This window comes from Malaclemys terrapin, chromosome 4 (assembly GCF_027887155.1).
Source record: "Malaclemys terrapin pileata isolate rMalTer1 chromosome 4, rMalTer1.hap1, whole genome shotgun sequence".
NCBI lineage: Eukaryota > Metazoa > Chordata > Testudines > Emydidae > Malaclemys > Malaclemys terrapin.
The window spans coordinates 111,403,707-111,416,982 of record NC_071508.1 but is presented as its reverse complement, the minus strand read 5'-3'; the positions used below and the strand labels follow the sequence as shown (position 1 = coordinate 111,416,982).

The window sequence follows — 13,276 nt, the reverse complement described above, 5'->3', positions numbered from 1 at the left end:
GAGGTGCATATAGATACTCAGCTCCCCACCATACTTCCCACTGGTGTCTTCTCAGAGCACCATTAAATTATCTCCAAACATAAACAAGATGTTTCTCCCAACACCCCAGATACTCAAACTTGCTCACTTAAGGGCACTATAAACCTGGGGAGAGAGCTAGAAGGAAAGAGAAAATAAAATCCATGCAATCCCCCTTTGAAATAGTGAGATGATGTGGCAAGAAGAGTGTTATGTCGTGTGCTTAACCTCTCAAGCCTAGCATGCAGTGGGTTAATGGGTTCTCAATCTGGTTCCCAGTGGACACCAATTAGCCAACCTTATTGGCAGTCTCATTAGAAAGACCAAGGACTGAATGGATTGTGGAGAATGAATGTCCCTCTCCTCCTCACCCCATCCATCCCTCCTCATCAGGGTTAAGGGACACATTGGCAAGGCAGGGGAGGGGAGGGGAGGGGAAAGCTGGCAGACCAACAAATGCTGTCCTCATTATGGGGACAGAGAACTTTAGAGTGTAGGGTTCACAGTGCTGCCCCTTTCACCAGCACAAAATTCATATGAATGCTTTGAACTTTACATAGGCAGTGAGAGCTCAGAGCCAAATATGTCCTGCACAATGGGAACTAGCCTCTGGCCTGAGAGACAGGGTAAGGTGCCCAGTGACTGATACCCCAGCACAGAGGGCCTGCTCCAGCCACCCCAAGCAAGGAATGTAGAACTCCAACCCCACCATTAAGGCAGGTTTCCCCAAGATGGCTCCCTGCATCAGGAGCTCCAGCATCACTAGAAGTAGCACTATGACTCAGTTTGTTCAGCCTTCAAGCAGGTACCAGAGCCCTGATTACACAGGTGTCAGATATGGGTTATTTCTCCAGCTGTTGCCCTCACATAGAGAGCTGAGCATTGCCACTCCCTCAGTGCCCTCCCTAAATCCTCTCCTTACACCACAGTTGCCACCGTTCAGCAAACATTGCTCTGTTGTTTTACTGTTTTAAATGTCTGTTGCTCTGAATGGGAATTTCTAAGCCAGCTACAGATACAGGCTCTGGTTTCCATAACACCAGCCAGGCAGCAATCCTGCCACCTCTCTGCTCCCAGGTGAGGGATTAAAGACATGGCCTGATTCCCACCCAGCTTCCCCCAGGGGCTGGAAATACATCAGCCACTAACACACACATTCTCTTCCGGGAGTGCTGGAACAATGGCTGCTGGGGGTACAGCATCCCCCCCAGCTTGAAATAGTAATAGCAACCAAATGCATGGCTTCCCTCATATACAGGGTTTACAGTTTGGTTCAATGGCTTTCAGCACCCCCACTATACTAATCGTTCCAGTGTCTTGCCCTCATCCCCTGCCTTTGGGTTGGCCACTGACAAAGAGACTTGCTAGGCCCTCCCACTCCTCCCATCCCACTCACTGGCAGAAGGGCTGCCTATTGCCTTATAACTACAGGGGGCACCAGCAGGCTTCTCTTGGTGGGTTGTTAAACTCCATTCATTTTTAAACCATTGAGTTGGATAGAGCCAATGCCTTATACCAAGATAACATTGTATGTTAGCCCAGCATTTCAGCCAACCGAGCACAATAGTACCTCAAACTGAAGTCTTTCAGAAGTCAAACAAAGCTGCACTCTGTCCACTCTCTGGGGAGAAGTACCTGTCACTATCCTACAGGCAGACTAGTAACTTCCAGCAGGTACCATGAAATTTCGGGCAGAGCCTCTGCACTGGAACAGACAGAGCAGCACAACAAGGAGCATACATGCAACTGCTGGGAACAGGTTGCAGACAACACCAGATCTGAGCCATTTATCCAGCAATAAGAGTAGTTGAAGGCCTCACATTTAACCCAGAATGCTAACATTTTCCCCAAGGAACTTATAGATAAGAGTAGCAACTGCTGGGGGGGGAAAAACCCAGATTATCCCAGTTTTGGAGGGGGGCCAGGGGAATGTTCAAATACATTTAAAAATCATCAATCAGATCCCATAAAAATGAGATAATCATGATTTTTTAAAATGAACATATTTTGGGTCTTTATTTGCCTTCTGGATTACCAGCTCTTAAGTGGTCACATTTTCAAGCTTTTCTCCACAGCCAAGCAGTTTAGAAACTTAGTTTCATTTTAGAGGGGGGAAAGGTGAGATTCTCATACTCCCTTGGCTTCAGAAACTGGGGATTAAAGAAAATTACCAACTGGCACAGGATTCTTAATAAAATATGGAGAACTGGCAAGACATTAAAGAATCCACCAAGTTTCAAGTCTGAATACAGTAACTGTTAGTTATCAGGAGACAGATAACTATAATTTCTCAGACCTGTGGAGCACAAGTTGGCCAAATAACAGAGTCCTGCTCCAAACAGCTTACAGTCTAAAGGCACAACGGAGTACCTCATCCAGGGGCATCTGGTCTGTTCAATTATGGGCTGAGGGTACAACCCTTTTACAATCCGAATGAAATGTAGCTCTATACCAGCCCATATAAGCCAGTGTAAAATACATTGTTTCATCATTACCAGTTACATTTTACAACAGGGAAAATGTAGTTTCATTGATCTGGGAATCCACCTCCCTCTTGCCCCCACTCCCCCCCGGGGACACATGTGACCCATTCTGGGAAGCATTGATCTAGGATCACAAAAGGCTGATTTAGTGAGAGAGGAGCCCCTGCATGTGGAGTATGTGGCTCAGGACTACATTTCAATACCCAGACACTTGCTGGAGTCAACACCAGTCAAACCCTTACAAACAGAGTTCTGCAGCTCCCTAAAGTAACAGATGGAAAAGGGCAGGGCTCCAGGAGCACCACATGTAGGTTGGGCTATGTGAAGGTGGATATAATGCAAATACATTATAGGAACTGCATGGTTAGAGGAAACATGATCACATGCAAGACAGCCCAGCAGCCTCCCAACCCCCACAAATTCTGCCCTATATGCAGGACAGAAATAACAGAAGGTTACAATTGTTGCTAAATTCTGAAGTGGGCCAACCAGGTTGTAACACAGTTCAGCCCAGTGCCCTGCTAAGACACTTTGCTTTAGCCCTGGTAGAGATGGAAGCTAAAACAGTTTCTCAGCCTGGTTGTGACCTGTTTCAACCACATGCAAGTTCCACCACCACTGCTAAGCTCTATTGTTTTGGCTGCGTAGACAGGCTGTGCTTGGATTGCCTGAAGTAAGAGTACTACCCAACCTTTGCTCAGGCGAACGTGTTGCCTAGTGGAGCGGAAAATAGAATGTATTTGGGCAACCGATCCTTTCACCACCACCATCTCCCAAATTACAACCACCACAGAGGAGAGGAAAGAGCCATTTCACTCCCATTGTGACAAAACCGAGAGGAGCTAACTCTCAGGAGTCTCCTGAGAAAGGTTCAGTCCTGAAGGCGAAAGCAGAAGCGGTTGAGGAATGCTGCCGAGCCACATATGGACAGTTCCACAGGCTGGGAGTCAGCACTATGTTCTAAGCAAATCACACCTACCGTCAGTTCCTAGGATCCCCAGCTCAAGCACACAACACACAATAGCTACAGCTTCTTCACAAATGCAAATCCAGATCATGGCCTGCACATTGCTGGGGAGAAAAGCAGGATTAAAAGCAAAAAGCAAAACAGCACTTGACTGTGTCCAGGGAGCAGGAGGGGAGGAAGAGGTTGTTGTGGTTAGATACTGGACTGTGACTCAGAGCTGGGTTCTGTTCCCAGATCTACCCTAGATTCACTTCATGATCTTGGGCAAGTCTCTCTGTGTCTCAGTCCCTCCATTTGTAAAATGGGGACAATGGTATTTAACTAGCACTTCAGGGTGTTGGTAAGATACATGTTTGAAAGATTCTGATATTTTGGAGGGATGCGGGTGCCACAGACCAAAGAAATAGATATAGATTAGATAGATAGGCATCACCTAGTTAAAAAGGGGCACCAAGCCCCACTCCCTAAAAGACACCAAAGATAATCATGCCCCCAAGATGGGCTGTTAGCTTGCAAACGCCTCTTGCCAAAGAAAGTTTCTTGAGCAAGGTTGGTTGAGAGCTACTCCCAGATGAATGTTTTCCTATTGTAGGGAGATTAGTCCAGAGCAGAGAAACTGGCATCCCAGAATGCTCTGCAGCTTCCTTCATGCCTTGTCTGGGACTCATTCCAAGCAGGCATAGTGCTGCTTTACTCTTCTGCACCTTCATTAAGGCACATATCCAGACAGTCACCTCCCAGATCTCTCTGTGTGTTTCCAGTGCACGTATCACCACAGCAGCAAAAGGCCATGGACTCTCAAGCTTGGCAAATTTACCACAAATGAGCCAGACAAATTCCAGTTAAATCCCTCTGAATTAACAGAAAGCTGTAAGATGGTGCAACAAATGGTCCCTATAGTTAAATCATCCAAAACACTCAGTAAGCACAGATGGAAAAGGTCTGGTGGCCTCTCTAGGGTTTCAGAGTTTACAGGCCAACTGAATGCTGCATCCTAGAGCAGAAAAACATCTCTGGCTTTGCCAAGTTTCATTGACTCACTCCATAGAAAGATTCACCTGCATTACAAACTTCAGTTCCAGTAGCTGAATCATTTCAAGTAGAGAAAGGAGTCCCAGCTGCCTGCTGGGATCCCAGAGTTTGACAATAGGCTTGAGATTTGAATAGGAGTGTGGAGCACTTGCCAGATCCAAGCATAGTAAGTACATGCAGGCCAGGTGCAAGATGCATCCAAAAGTTCTTCTGGTACAACTCGGTCCATGTCTGTTATTCTAGATCTGGGCCCTTATACTCCTCTGCCAACACACCTCATCTCTGTCCCATGGCACTCCCCTGCTAGACTTCTCACAGAGTGACCAATAATCATCTACATTGTGTGGTGGTTTATGAGGAGGAAAAACAGAAACAAAATTGAACCAATTTCCTTTCATTTTTATGAACCAAGACAGCACTTGAACTCAGGCCCCATGAGATGAAAAGCTAGGGCTCACAGGTCTTGTGTATCTCCACCATCACTGGAAAAGAAACTTCAAGCCTTATATCTCAATAGCCAGAGCTGTCCTGGGAACAGAATAAACTCCCTGGCTCCTGCTCCATCACACTTCTGCTTCTTGTGACCTTGTTGACATCATAGAAGAAAGCGCCTTGCTCTGTGCCAGTCACTCTGGGCCTCCCAGTTCCACTCCTGCTGTATTTGCCTTTGACCCAACTGAGTCAGGGATGCACCTTCCCTTCTCCCAGTTTATAACAGCAGCAACATCACGCAGCAACATCCCAGCATGAGAGCAGAGCCAGCGAATGGGGATGTGGGGAGGGGGCAAGAAGGGGGTTCCTAGATCTGAGAGCAGTTTTTGGCTAGGCAGTGGGTGCTGAGAGGGTCAGCTCACTCTTTGGGGAAGGAATGAGGAATGCATCACTTTCAAGGACTCACTACAACTACACAGGGAGCAAACAGTACTAATGTCTAAGAGGCTTGGGGCAGCCCCTCCACTCCCCAAAAGAAATACTGCAGCCATTCAGAGAGCTCCTCCGCAGACCAGAAAGTCAGCTGCTCTGAGCCTACGCTGTGGCTCTGTCTGAGGTTGGTGTGTGACTGGGAGTAGGAAGTCAGATCAAATACAAAGGAAGGTTCATCTCAGGCTCCAATGCCTAGACTGTTTATAGAAATCTAAACATTCCTGGAAAAGCCACATCTTTGCCTGGCCCTGACACATCCTCCAATGTGGGCCCAGACACTCCCTGCAAATTAGAGACCAGAATGTACAAGTGCTCATTAGAATGTTCTCTAATCCGAGTGCTCTGACCCCACACCCTCCTGCAGAAACTGGAAGCGTGGCTGCCAGAGAGGGTTGGGTATGTCACTCAGGCCACCTCCTGCCCCTTCGTGGTCCCATATTAAAGCCATACCTGCTCTAATGGTTGCAAGCCATGATGATGTCTGGCACAGACTCTGGAACATAGGTGCTGACTCTGGGGTGCTCCGGGGCTCAAGCACCCACCAAAAAAAAAAAATTGGTGGGTGCTGAGCACTCCCTGACAGCTGTTCGGCAGCTGGCAGGAAGCACTTGGGGGAGGGTGGAGAACAGCGAGCGGAGGGGGGGCTTCGGGGGAGGGGGTAGAGTGGGGGCAGGAAGAGGTGGAGTGGGGGCGGGGCCTCAGGGAAAGGGACAGAGTGGGGGTGGGGCCTCAGAGTGGAGCAGGGGTGGACCACCCACCAGGAAAAATAAAAGTTAGCGCCAGTGCTCTGGAGGGAAGGGAAGTCTGCCTCACTTCCCAATTAACCATCCCCCTATTCTGCCCACATCAAATCAGACCTCATTTAGAAGGCGGAAGCTGCTGAGCTGGTAGAGGAAAATAATGACGACTAGTAGGTTGCTTGAAGGAGCAGAAACCCACAGCATGGGATCCTGGCCATTTATCAGGCTTTTAGTGGAAAGTACTATTCTGCAGTGAAAACTCTTCAGGCAAGATGCACCTGTGCAGTGAGATGTTAAGCAGAGTTGTAGGCATGGTACAAACAGTGCTGTGAAGTTACCCTGTATAGAAGCAACTGATCTGTGAGATTGGGATGTTACAGCCCAGCTAATCAGAGTGGGGCTGGGATTCTTCCCTAATACACAACAATCCTGCTTTTCCCCAGGCAGCTTCCACCTCGGAAGCCTTAGATCACCAGCTGCAGTGCAGTCCAGCCTCCTCAGAACCAGCACAGTGACTCCACCTAAGAACACATCAAGTGGCTGCATTCTCCCCAGAGCCAAAAACGCTCCTTCCTACTGTGATGTTCCCCTGGTGTTATCCGGACCGGTAATCTGCTAGGTCACTCCAATCCTTGACTCTGGGAGCCAGCCTTTCCCTGCTCTGCTGTGAGAACCTCCACTCCTGGGCTGTTCGCGCACAGCCTCTGGCATGTAAGCTGCTCCTTGGATTGTGCAACCAAATTACACTAACCAATATCTCTGGTCCCAGATACAACCCTAGGAACCTCCGTCTTGCAGTGTCCAGTTATGCCCGCTGGACGCTGCAAACTTATATGAGTTTGTCAATTTAACAAAGAAATTGATATGCACCAGGCTTGTTAACCCAAGGGAGTCTCCGACATGCTTCAAACCAAATGCACTGCTTCAGGTAGAACAAACAAACAGACTTATTAACTACAAAGATAGATTTTAAGTGATTATAAATCAAAGCACAGTAAGTCGGATTTGGTCAAATGAAACAAAACCAAACCGCATTCTAAGCTGATCTTAACACTTTTAATCCCCTTACAAACTTAGATGCTTCTCACCTCAGGCTGGCTGGTTGCCCTACAGCCAGGCTCTCCCCTTTGATCAGCGCTTCAGTCGCTTGGTAGTGATGTTTGTAGATGGAGGTGGAGGAGAGAGGAAGAGCATGGCAAATGTCTCTCCCTTTTATCATGTCCTTTCTTCCCTCTTGGCTTTGCCCCTGCCCTTCAGGTGGTCATTACCTCATCGCAGTCCCAAACTGACCAAGGGAAGGAGGGTGACTCACTCAAGAGTCCAACAGACCCTTTGTTGTTGCCTAGGCCAGTGTCCTTTGTTCCTGTGAGGATGGGCTGGGTTTGTCCCATACATGCCCTGATGAGGTATGAACTGCCCCTCTGCTTCTGGAGAGTTTTTGCTTGAGTTATTTTAAGCCATGAAGACACATTTTCAGCCTCATAACTATATACATGAAATTACAACCTATAACATTATTGTAACAACAATTACTATAACATCACTATAAAAACAATGCTCAGTGCATCATAAGCCTTCCGAAGACACCCAACCTGACAAACTTTGCATTGAATACCACACAATCATTTTACAAGGATGAACATAGGAGTGCTGGGTGTTCTCTCGAGGTACAAAGCATCACACCTACCCATCCAGATCAATGTCTTCAACTACTCATAAGGGACAGAATAAAGGCAGAGGGAAAATCTTCCCTCAGATAGACACACACTCTTCTCCTGCAGTGTCCTTACTCCAGACCCATCAGTTGTGTCTTTCCCTGGTGTCAGAACATGCATGACCTGAGTGGCAGGGCAAGAACCAGAAGCAGGGACCAACCTCAGTCTGATATAGACGCAGCCTCCAGAGGTGGCAGAAGGAAAGAGGAATCATAGAAACACAGATGCTCTCACCTTACGCTAACAGCAAAAGAGAGGATCGTACATTAGAACCTCCTGAAATTCTTTTGATTTTCTACAATTGTTTTGTTTTCAGGAATTTCTTGTTATTTCATCTTATCTATTCCCCCCGCCCCACAGCTTGAGTCCACCGCCAGGGAGGTGGGAGACCTAGGGAGCAGGTGTCAAGTCCAGCCCCTGGGGAGGTGGGAGACCCAGGGAGTGAGGAGGGGGTGTCAGGTCCTGCCCCCAGGGAGGGGGGAGACCCCAGGAGGAATGGTCGAGGGTTTTGGGTCCTGCCCCAGGAAAGGGGGAGACCCTGGGGGTAGGTTGCAAAGCAAGCCCATCCCACGCTCATCCAGCAGCAGTGTCTCCTGTCCTGGGTGCTGGGCCCAGCTTCCCACCTCGGGGTCACAGTGCTGCTCAGGTTTGGCCCGGTTGCTCCTCTGCAGTGATGATGGGGGGACTGGGCAGGACAAATTTGAGTGAGTGGGACTGTGACCCCATGCACCAGGTCACAATGCCACTCACTCATATTTGGACCAGTGAGCTACCTCATCAGGGGGCCAGACAAACCCGAGAAACACTATGACCGTGTACCAGAATGCAACAGCCAGAGCAGGGAGACAGGCCCAGCCCCTCGAGACAGGAGCTGCTGCTGTGGGGTATTTCATGTTATGGGTATTTTAATGTTTTTTCATTTTATTTCGCATTAACAAAAAAACACAGAGCTCCGATTATACCCTCCCTCTTGGCAACAGGTCATCTTGTGCCCCTTGCACTCCACATAACAAACAGATAAAATAAATGAAGCTGCCAGCAAGCCCAATGGGAGCAAATAAACCTGGTCACAGCTCAGTAGTTCAGTGGTTTAACCAAGGGTGAAAATGAACAGCCCAGATTATCAGGAAGAACAGTTGGTTATCAGATTTCTTTCTATGGCTCCTGACCAACGATCAGTGTAACCCCGGAGGACTTTCAAAACTTACAAGGAAACAATCTCACTAGCAAGCTAAATATTTCTCCTGTGCTCACCACTGTGGTATCTGGACGCTAATGGTATTTAGAGAAAGACTCCGTCCAATGGCTCAGTCCCCTGGGTCTCAAGGAATAAGTTTGTTCAGCCCTTAAAGTGTGCAAAACAGATTTTTCAAATACACAGGACATGGGTCCCTGTTCCAGCAGCCCCCTATTCCTTCAGTCTCTGAACTCTTAGAACAATGCTCCTACTATTATTCTTTTTTGCCAGAGCATGTGTTCCCAGCTGGAATGAAGAGTGAGACTGAGATTTTCCTCTTGGTGTAAAAAGACCAAAGCCGACTTGGAGCACCTGTCACACATGCTGGGTCAGAACAACCAGCCTGATCTTTGATCAGTTGATAAATAAATATACTGCAGGGGAAATGACAAATCCTGGCTGGGTGCCCCGGCACACACACAGCTCAGCTGAGCGAGGGTCACTGTGGAACTCCACGTATCAAGTCAGCTACAGATTACAGGTGACGTTGTCAGGATCTCAGCAGAGATCCCTCCACAGAGCATGGCAGTTCTGAAGCATGTTCATTGTTTTTACACTGCTTGAAGAATTCAGTAGAAGGCTATTAAGAAGCCCTCTGCAGACTCTGCTCTCCCTATCTTCTTCCTCTGGGACATAGAGCCTCAGGAAAAATCATTACATGCTGATCTTTTGGGCTTATAGCCAGTGAAGTGCCACCAATATTTTAATAAGGGACTCCCATAAAGATCCTTCTGAAATAAGCCCCATGCCATGTCCCAGGAGTGTGTGTATTTGCAGGGGAAAGAATGGGGAAATCTTTTCATTTCTCCATTTGGACAAAAATGCTTTTTGAAAAGTAAAGTGGGAGAAAGCAGCACTGGGCAAACAAATGAATCTGATGGGCCTTTGCTGGAAGTGATTACACTTTGCTTCTGGAAACTCCCCTGAGTCTATTGACAGTATTTGATTTAACAGTGATCAGATCATGACATTTGAAGTGAAAAGTCAGGTGAGACCCTGTGAATGGGACCAAGGGAGGAGAATTCAATTCTCTCTGCTGGAACTTTTTTTTAAATTATACCTGAAATATGGTACAATCAGATTCATTCACTGATTTGCTCTTCAGAAGTAACATTGAATCACAGGAATAAGGCATATTCAGCAGGGATGACTAAATCTTAGTAGTATCCAGACTGGACGCAATTCCAGCAGAGGCAGTAAATCAGGTTACGGGGGTAGAATTCATCATCTAATGCTCTACATGCTTCTGTGGCACTACGTGGTGTGCCAGCTAGACCGGAGTCACCCACACACCCAGCTTCCTTCTCAAACCCATGACACACTCCTACTGGGCAGGAAGGACATTATATAGTTCGGTGTATGAGGCAGTTGCAATATATATATATATATATATATATATTCAAAGCAGACTGAATGTCAAACCATGCATATTGCACCACACCCATGGTCTGAACTATGTAAAATCTGGGACACTACCTAGTCACCGAAGACATGTGCCAGTCCAATAGTTAGTGTTTGGTTTTAGTGATCCTCTGCTTTTAACATTCATACAGCATGAATTGCCTTCCAAAGCTATGTTGTACTGTTGCTAGTGCATTTATTTCATGCAATGTGCATCAGTGAGGCATTCGGGTGCAAGCGTCAATAAGTGATTTCCCTGATCTGGTTTCAGAAGTTAGAAAAAAATTATTTTCTTTTCAAGTGTAAACTGGCTGCAGGTGAAGAATGTTACAGCTTGCAGGAATGTCAATCACAACCACCTCATTGACCTGCCTTGGCATTAAAGTGCTTAGAAGAGTCTGCTCCATCCTTATGCAAAGAAGCAAAGTCTCTGTCAAACATGTCTTATTGGGGAAGCTCATTGCCTTACTATGGATCAACAAAACCAGAGGTAGAAAAATCAGAGGCAGAGCTATGAGATAAGGCCCAACACATGATTGCGCCCTTTGACACATTTTCTAGCTTTTTTTCCACTCTAATTTTAAATATCCCAAGCAATAGGACTCCCATTTCTTTCCCTGGGAAACAATATCACAGCCCAATACAGCCCAGAATCTGAGATTTTCCTGATATTTCAGCCTAAATTGTCCTTCAATATCATCCTGTTCTTGCATGTACCATGCTCAATAATCCCTCTCCCTCTTTACGATTAGTAGAGCTATGTTTCTCTCTAAGCAATATCATAGCCAAGCTAAGTACATTTCCTGGCAAATATACAAACAATATTTTCCCCAGATGAATCTCTGCCTGTTATTTCTAATGGCACCAGGTCTCTCTGTATATCTCTGTCCTCAGTGGAGGATGCAGCTCTTCCCAATTTAGTGTCACCTGTGAGTTTCATTACTTCTCCATCCCACAACTTTAATGGGGACACCATAGGTTCCAAGCATTTGGGGATGAGAGGCCTGGTTCCCAGGTTACCTGGTTCCCAAAGACAGCGATGGAGCAGGCAGTAGAGACCTCATGGGACCCAAACCAGACGGAGGCGATGCGCGAGGGCATGCCCAGAATGAAGACCTGTGCCACTGAGCAGATGACTTGCCCTAGGACGGTGACAGGGAAGAGGTGCGGCTTCATGCTGCCCAGCTTCACCCAGGCACCTAGACAGTTGAAGGCTGAACCGGCGAGGGCGATGAGGCGCAGGCCCCTCTTGTCCAGCAGCCAGGCCACAGGGAAAAGAAGCGGGATGTAGGTGAGCATGTAGCACATGGAGAGCCAGTCTATGTCGAAGGTGCTCACGCCGTAGAAGTGCACGAAGATGTTGTTGATGCTGCCGTACTGGATCCACTGGAAGGCATTGCAGAGCGAGTAGCAGCTGAACAGCAGCACCACGGCCCAGCGGCGCAGGGACAGGCGCACCTCGGGGGGCCCCCGGGGGGCAGGCCCATTGGGGGTCTCGGCTTCCACTGACCCAGGCACCGGCTTCACCCCCTGCAAGAGCTCAGGCGTCTCTTGATACACCAGCCCCTTCTCGCCTGGCTCCGGCCCCCCGCTCACCACGGCCCCCGGGGAAAACGCCGGGCAACACGGGCTCCCCATCCCCTGGGCAGCGCTGTCCCGCATCTGTGCCCGGCCCCTGCCTGCCCCCACCCCGCTCCTTATGGGGTCGCCGGTCTCTGGCCCGCGCCCGGCTGCTTCCCTCTCCCTCACTCCTCTGAAACTGTCACTGTCAGCAGAACGCTAGTCCTACCGGGAACGTCATGCTAATTAGCTCACAGACCAGCGCTGTGATTGGACCCGGCCAATGGGACCTCGCCCCTCCACGCTGACTGGCTGAGATGATCCCTGCTGCGCTCCGCCCCTCGTTTGGCATGGAAACCATGCCACGCCTTCCCGGGCGCCATTGGCTCTGTGCTGGTGACCCGCGGATGCGTTGGCCAGACCGGGGCTTCTGCAGCGGAGGCTGCCTCTGCCGCACCGGGCTCTACAGGGTCCCCTCACTCCCCCAGCCGGGCCCCACCGGACACTCCCGGGAAAAGTCCAAAGAACCTAAAGGACCTGACCGTTGGTCCCGGAGACGTGGGGAAATTGCGCACGCCCCAAGGGTCACACATCCTGGGGTCCATAATAAACCCATCGGGGGCTGCAGGCTGGCTAAGGGGGCAGGTGAAAGGAAAGCTCTGGAAAGACACTGCTAGAGATACACAACCCACCAATAAAACTATTTCTACAGCAATGGGCAGCACAACCCGACCCATTGCAGTGCAGGGCAGTGAAGCCTGGGGCTCAGCTTTACCAGCTACTTACACTGATTGTGATAAAAAAAAAAATCCTATAAAATCCTCCCTCCTGCAGTTCAGAAAATAATCACTCTGCCTGCAGAGGAACACCAGCAACAATGGCTACATAGCCGAACTGGGTCACCTCCCCATCCATCTGCTGCCATCTCAACTAAAGCCACTGCTGAGCACCAGCGATTCAAACTAAATCCAAAGGCAAACATACATTGCTCTTAGGTCTGGGCACTTCTAAGCTCCTGATCAGTAGGCGCAAATAACCTTGTCCAAAGCCAACTGATGCTCAAGATTTGTTAGTCTCTAAGGTGCCACAAGTACTCCTGTTCTTTTTTCAAGATACTCTAACACTTAAACACAGTAGACCAGCGATAGTCAATAGGCAGACCGCAGGCCAAATCTGGACCACCAGATGCTTTTGAACGG

At 48.5% G+C, this 13,276-nt stretch overlaps 1 protein-coding gene across 4 annotated transcripts in view; it reads right to left on the bottom strand.

Annotated features, from left to right (window-relative positions):
- Positions 1 to 12,241, bottom strand: part of FLVCR2 (FLVCR heme transporter 2) — a 50,550-nt gene extending 38,309 nt beyond the window's left edge. For all 4 annotated transcript variants that reach the window (XR_008444731.1, XR_008444730.1, XM_054026058.1 and 1 more), the window contains exon 1: positions 11,538 to 12,241. Coding sequence is in view for 2 of the 4 variants with exons in the window: in XM_054026058.1 (XP_053882033.1) it covers positions 11,538 to 12,179 (642 nt within the window). In the remaining 2 variants the exon portion in view is untranslated. The remainder of the gene's footprint in view (positions 1 to 11,537) is intronic.
- Between the last annotated feature and the right edge of the window lie 1,035 nt (positions 12,242 to 13,276).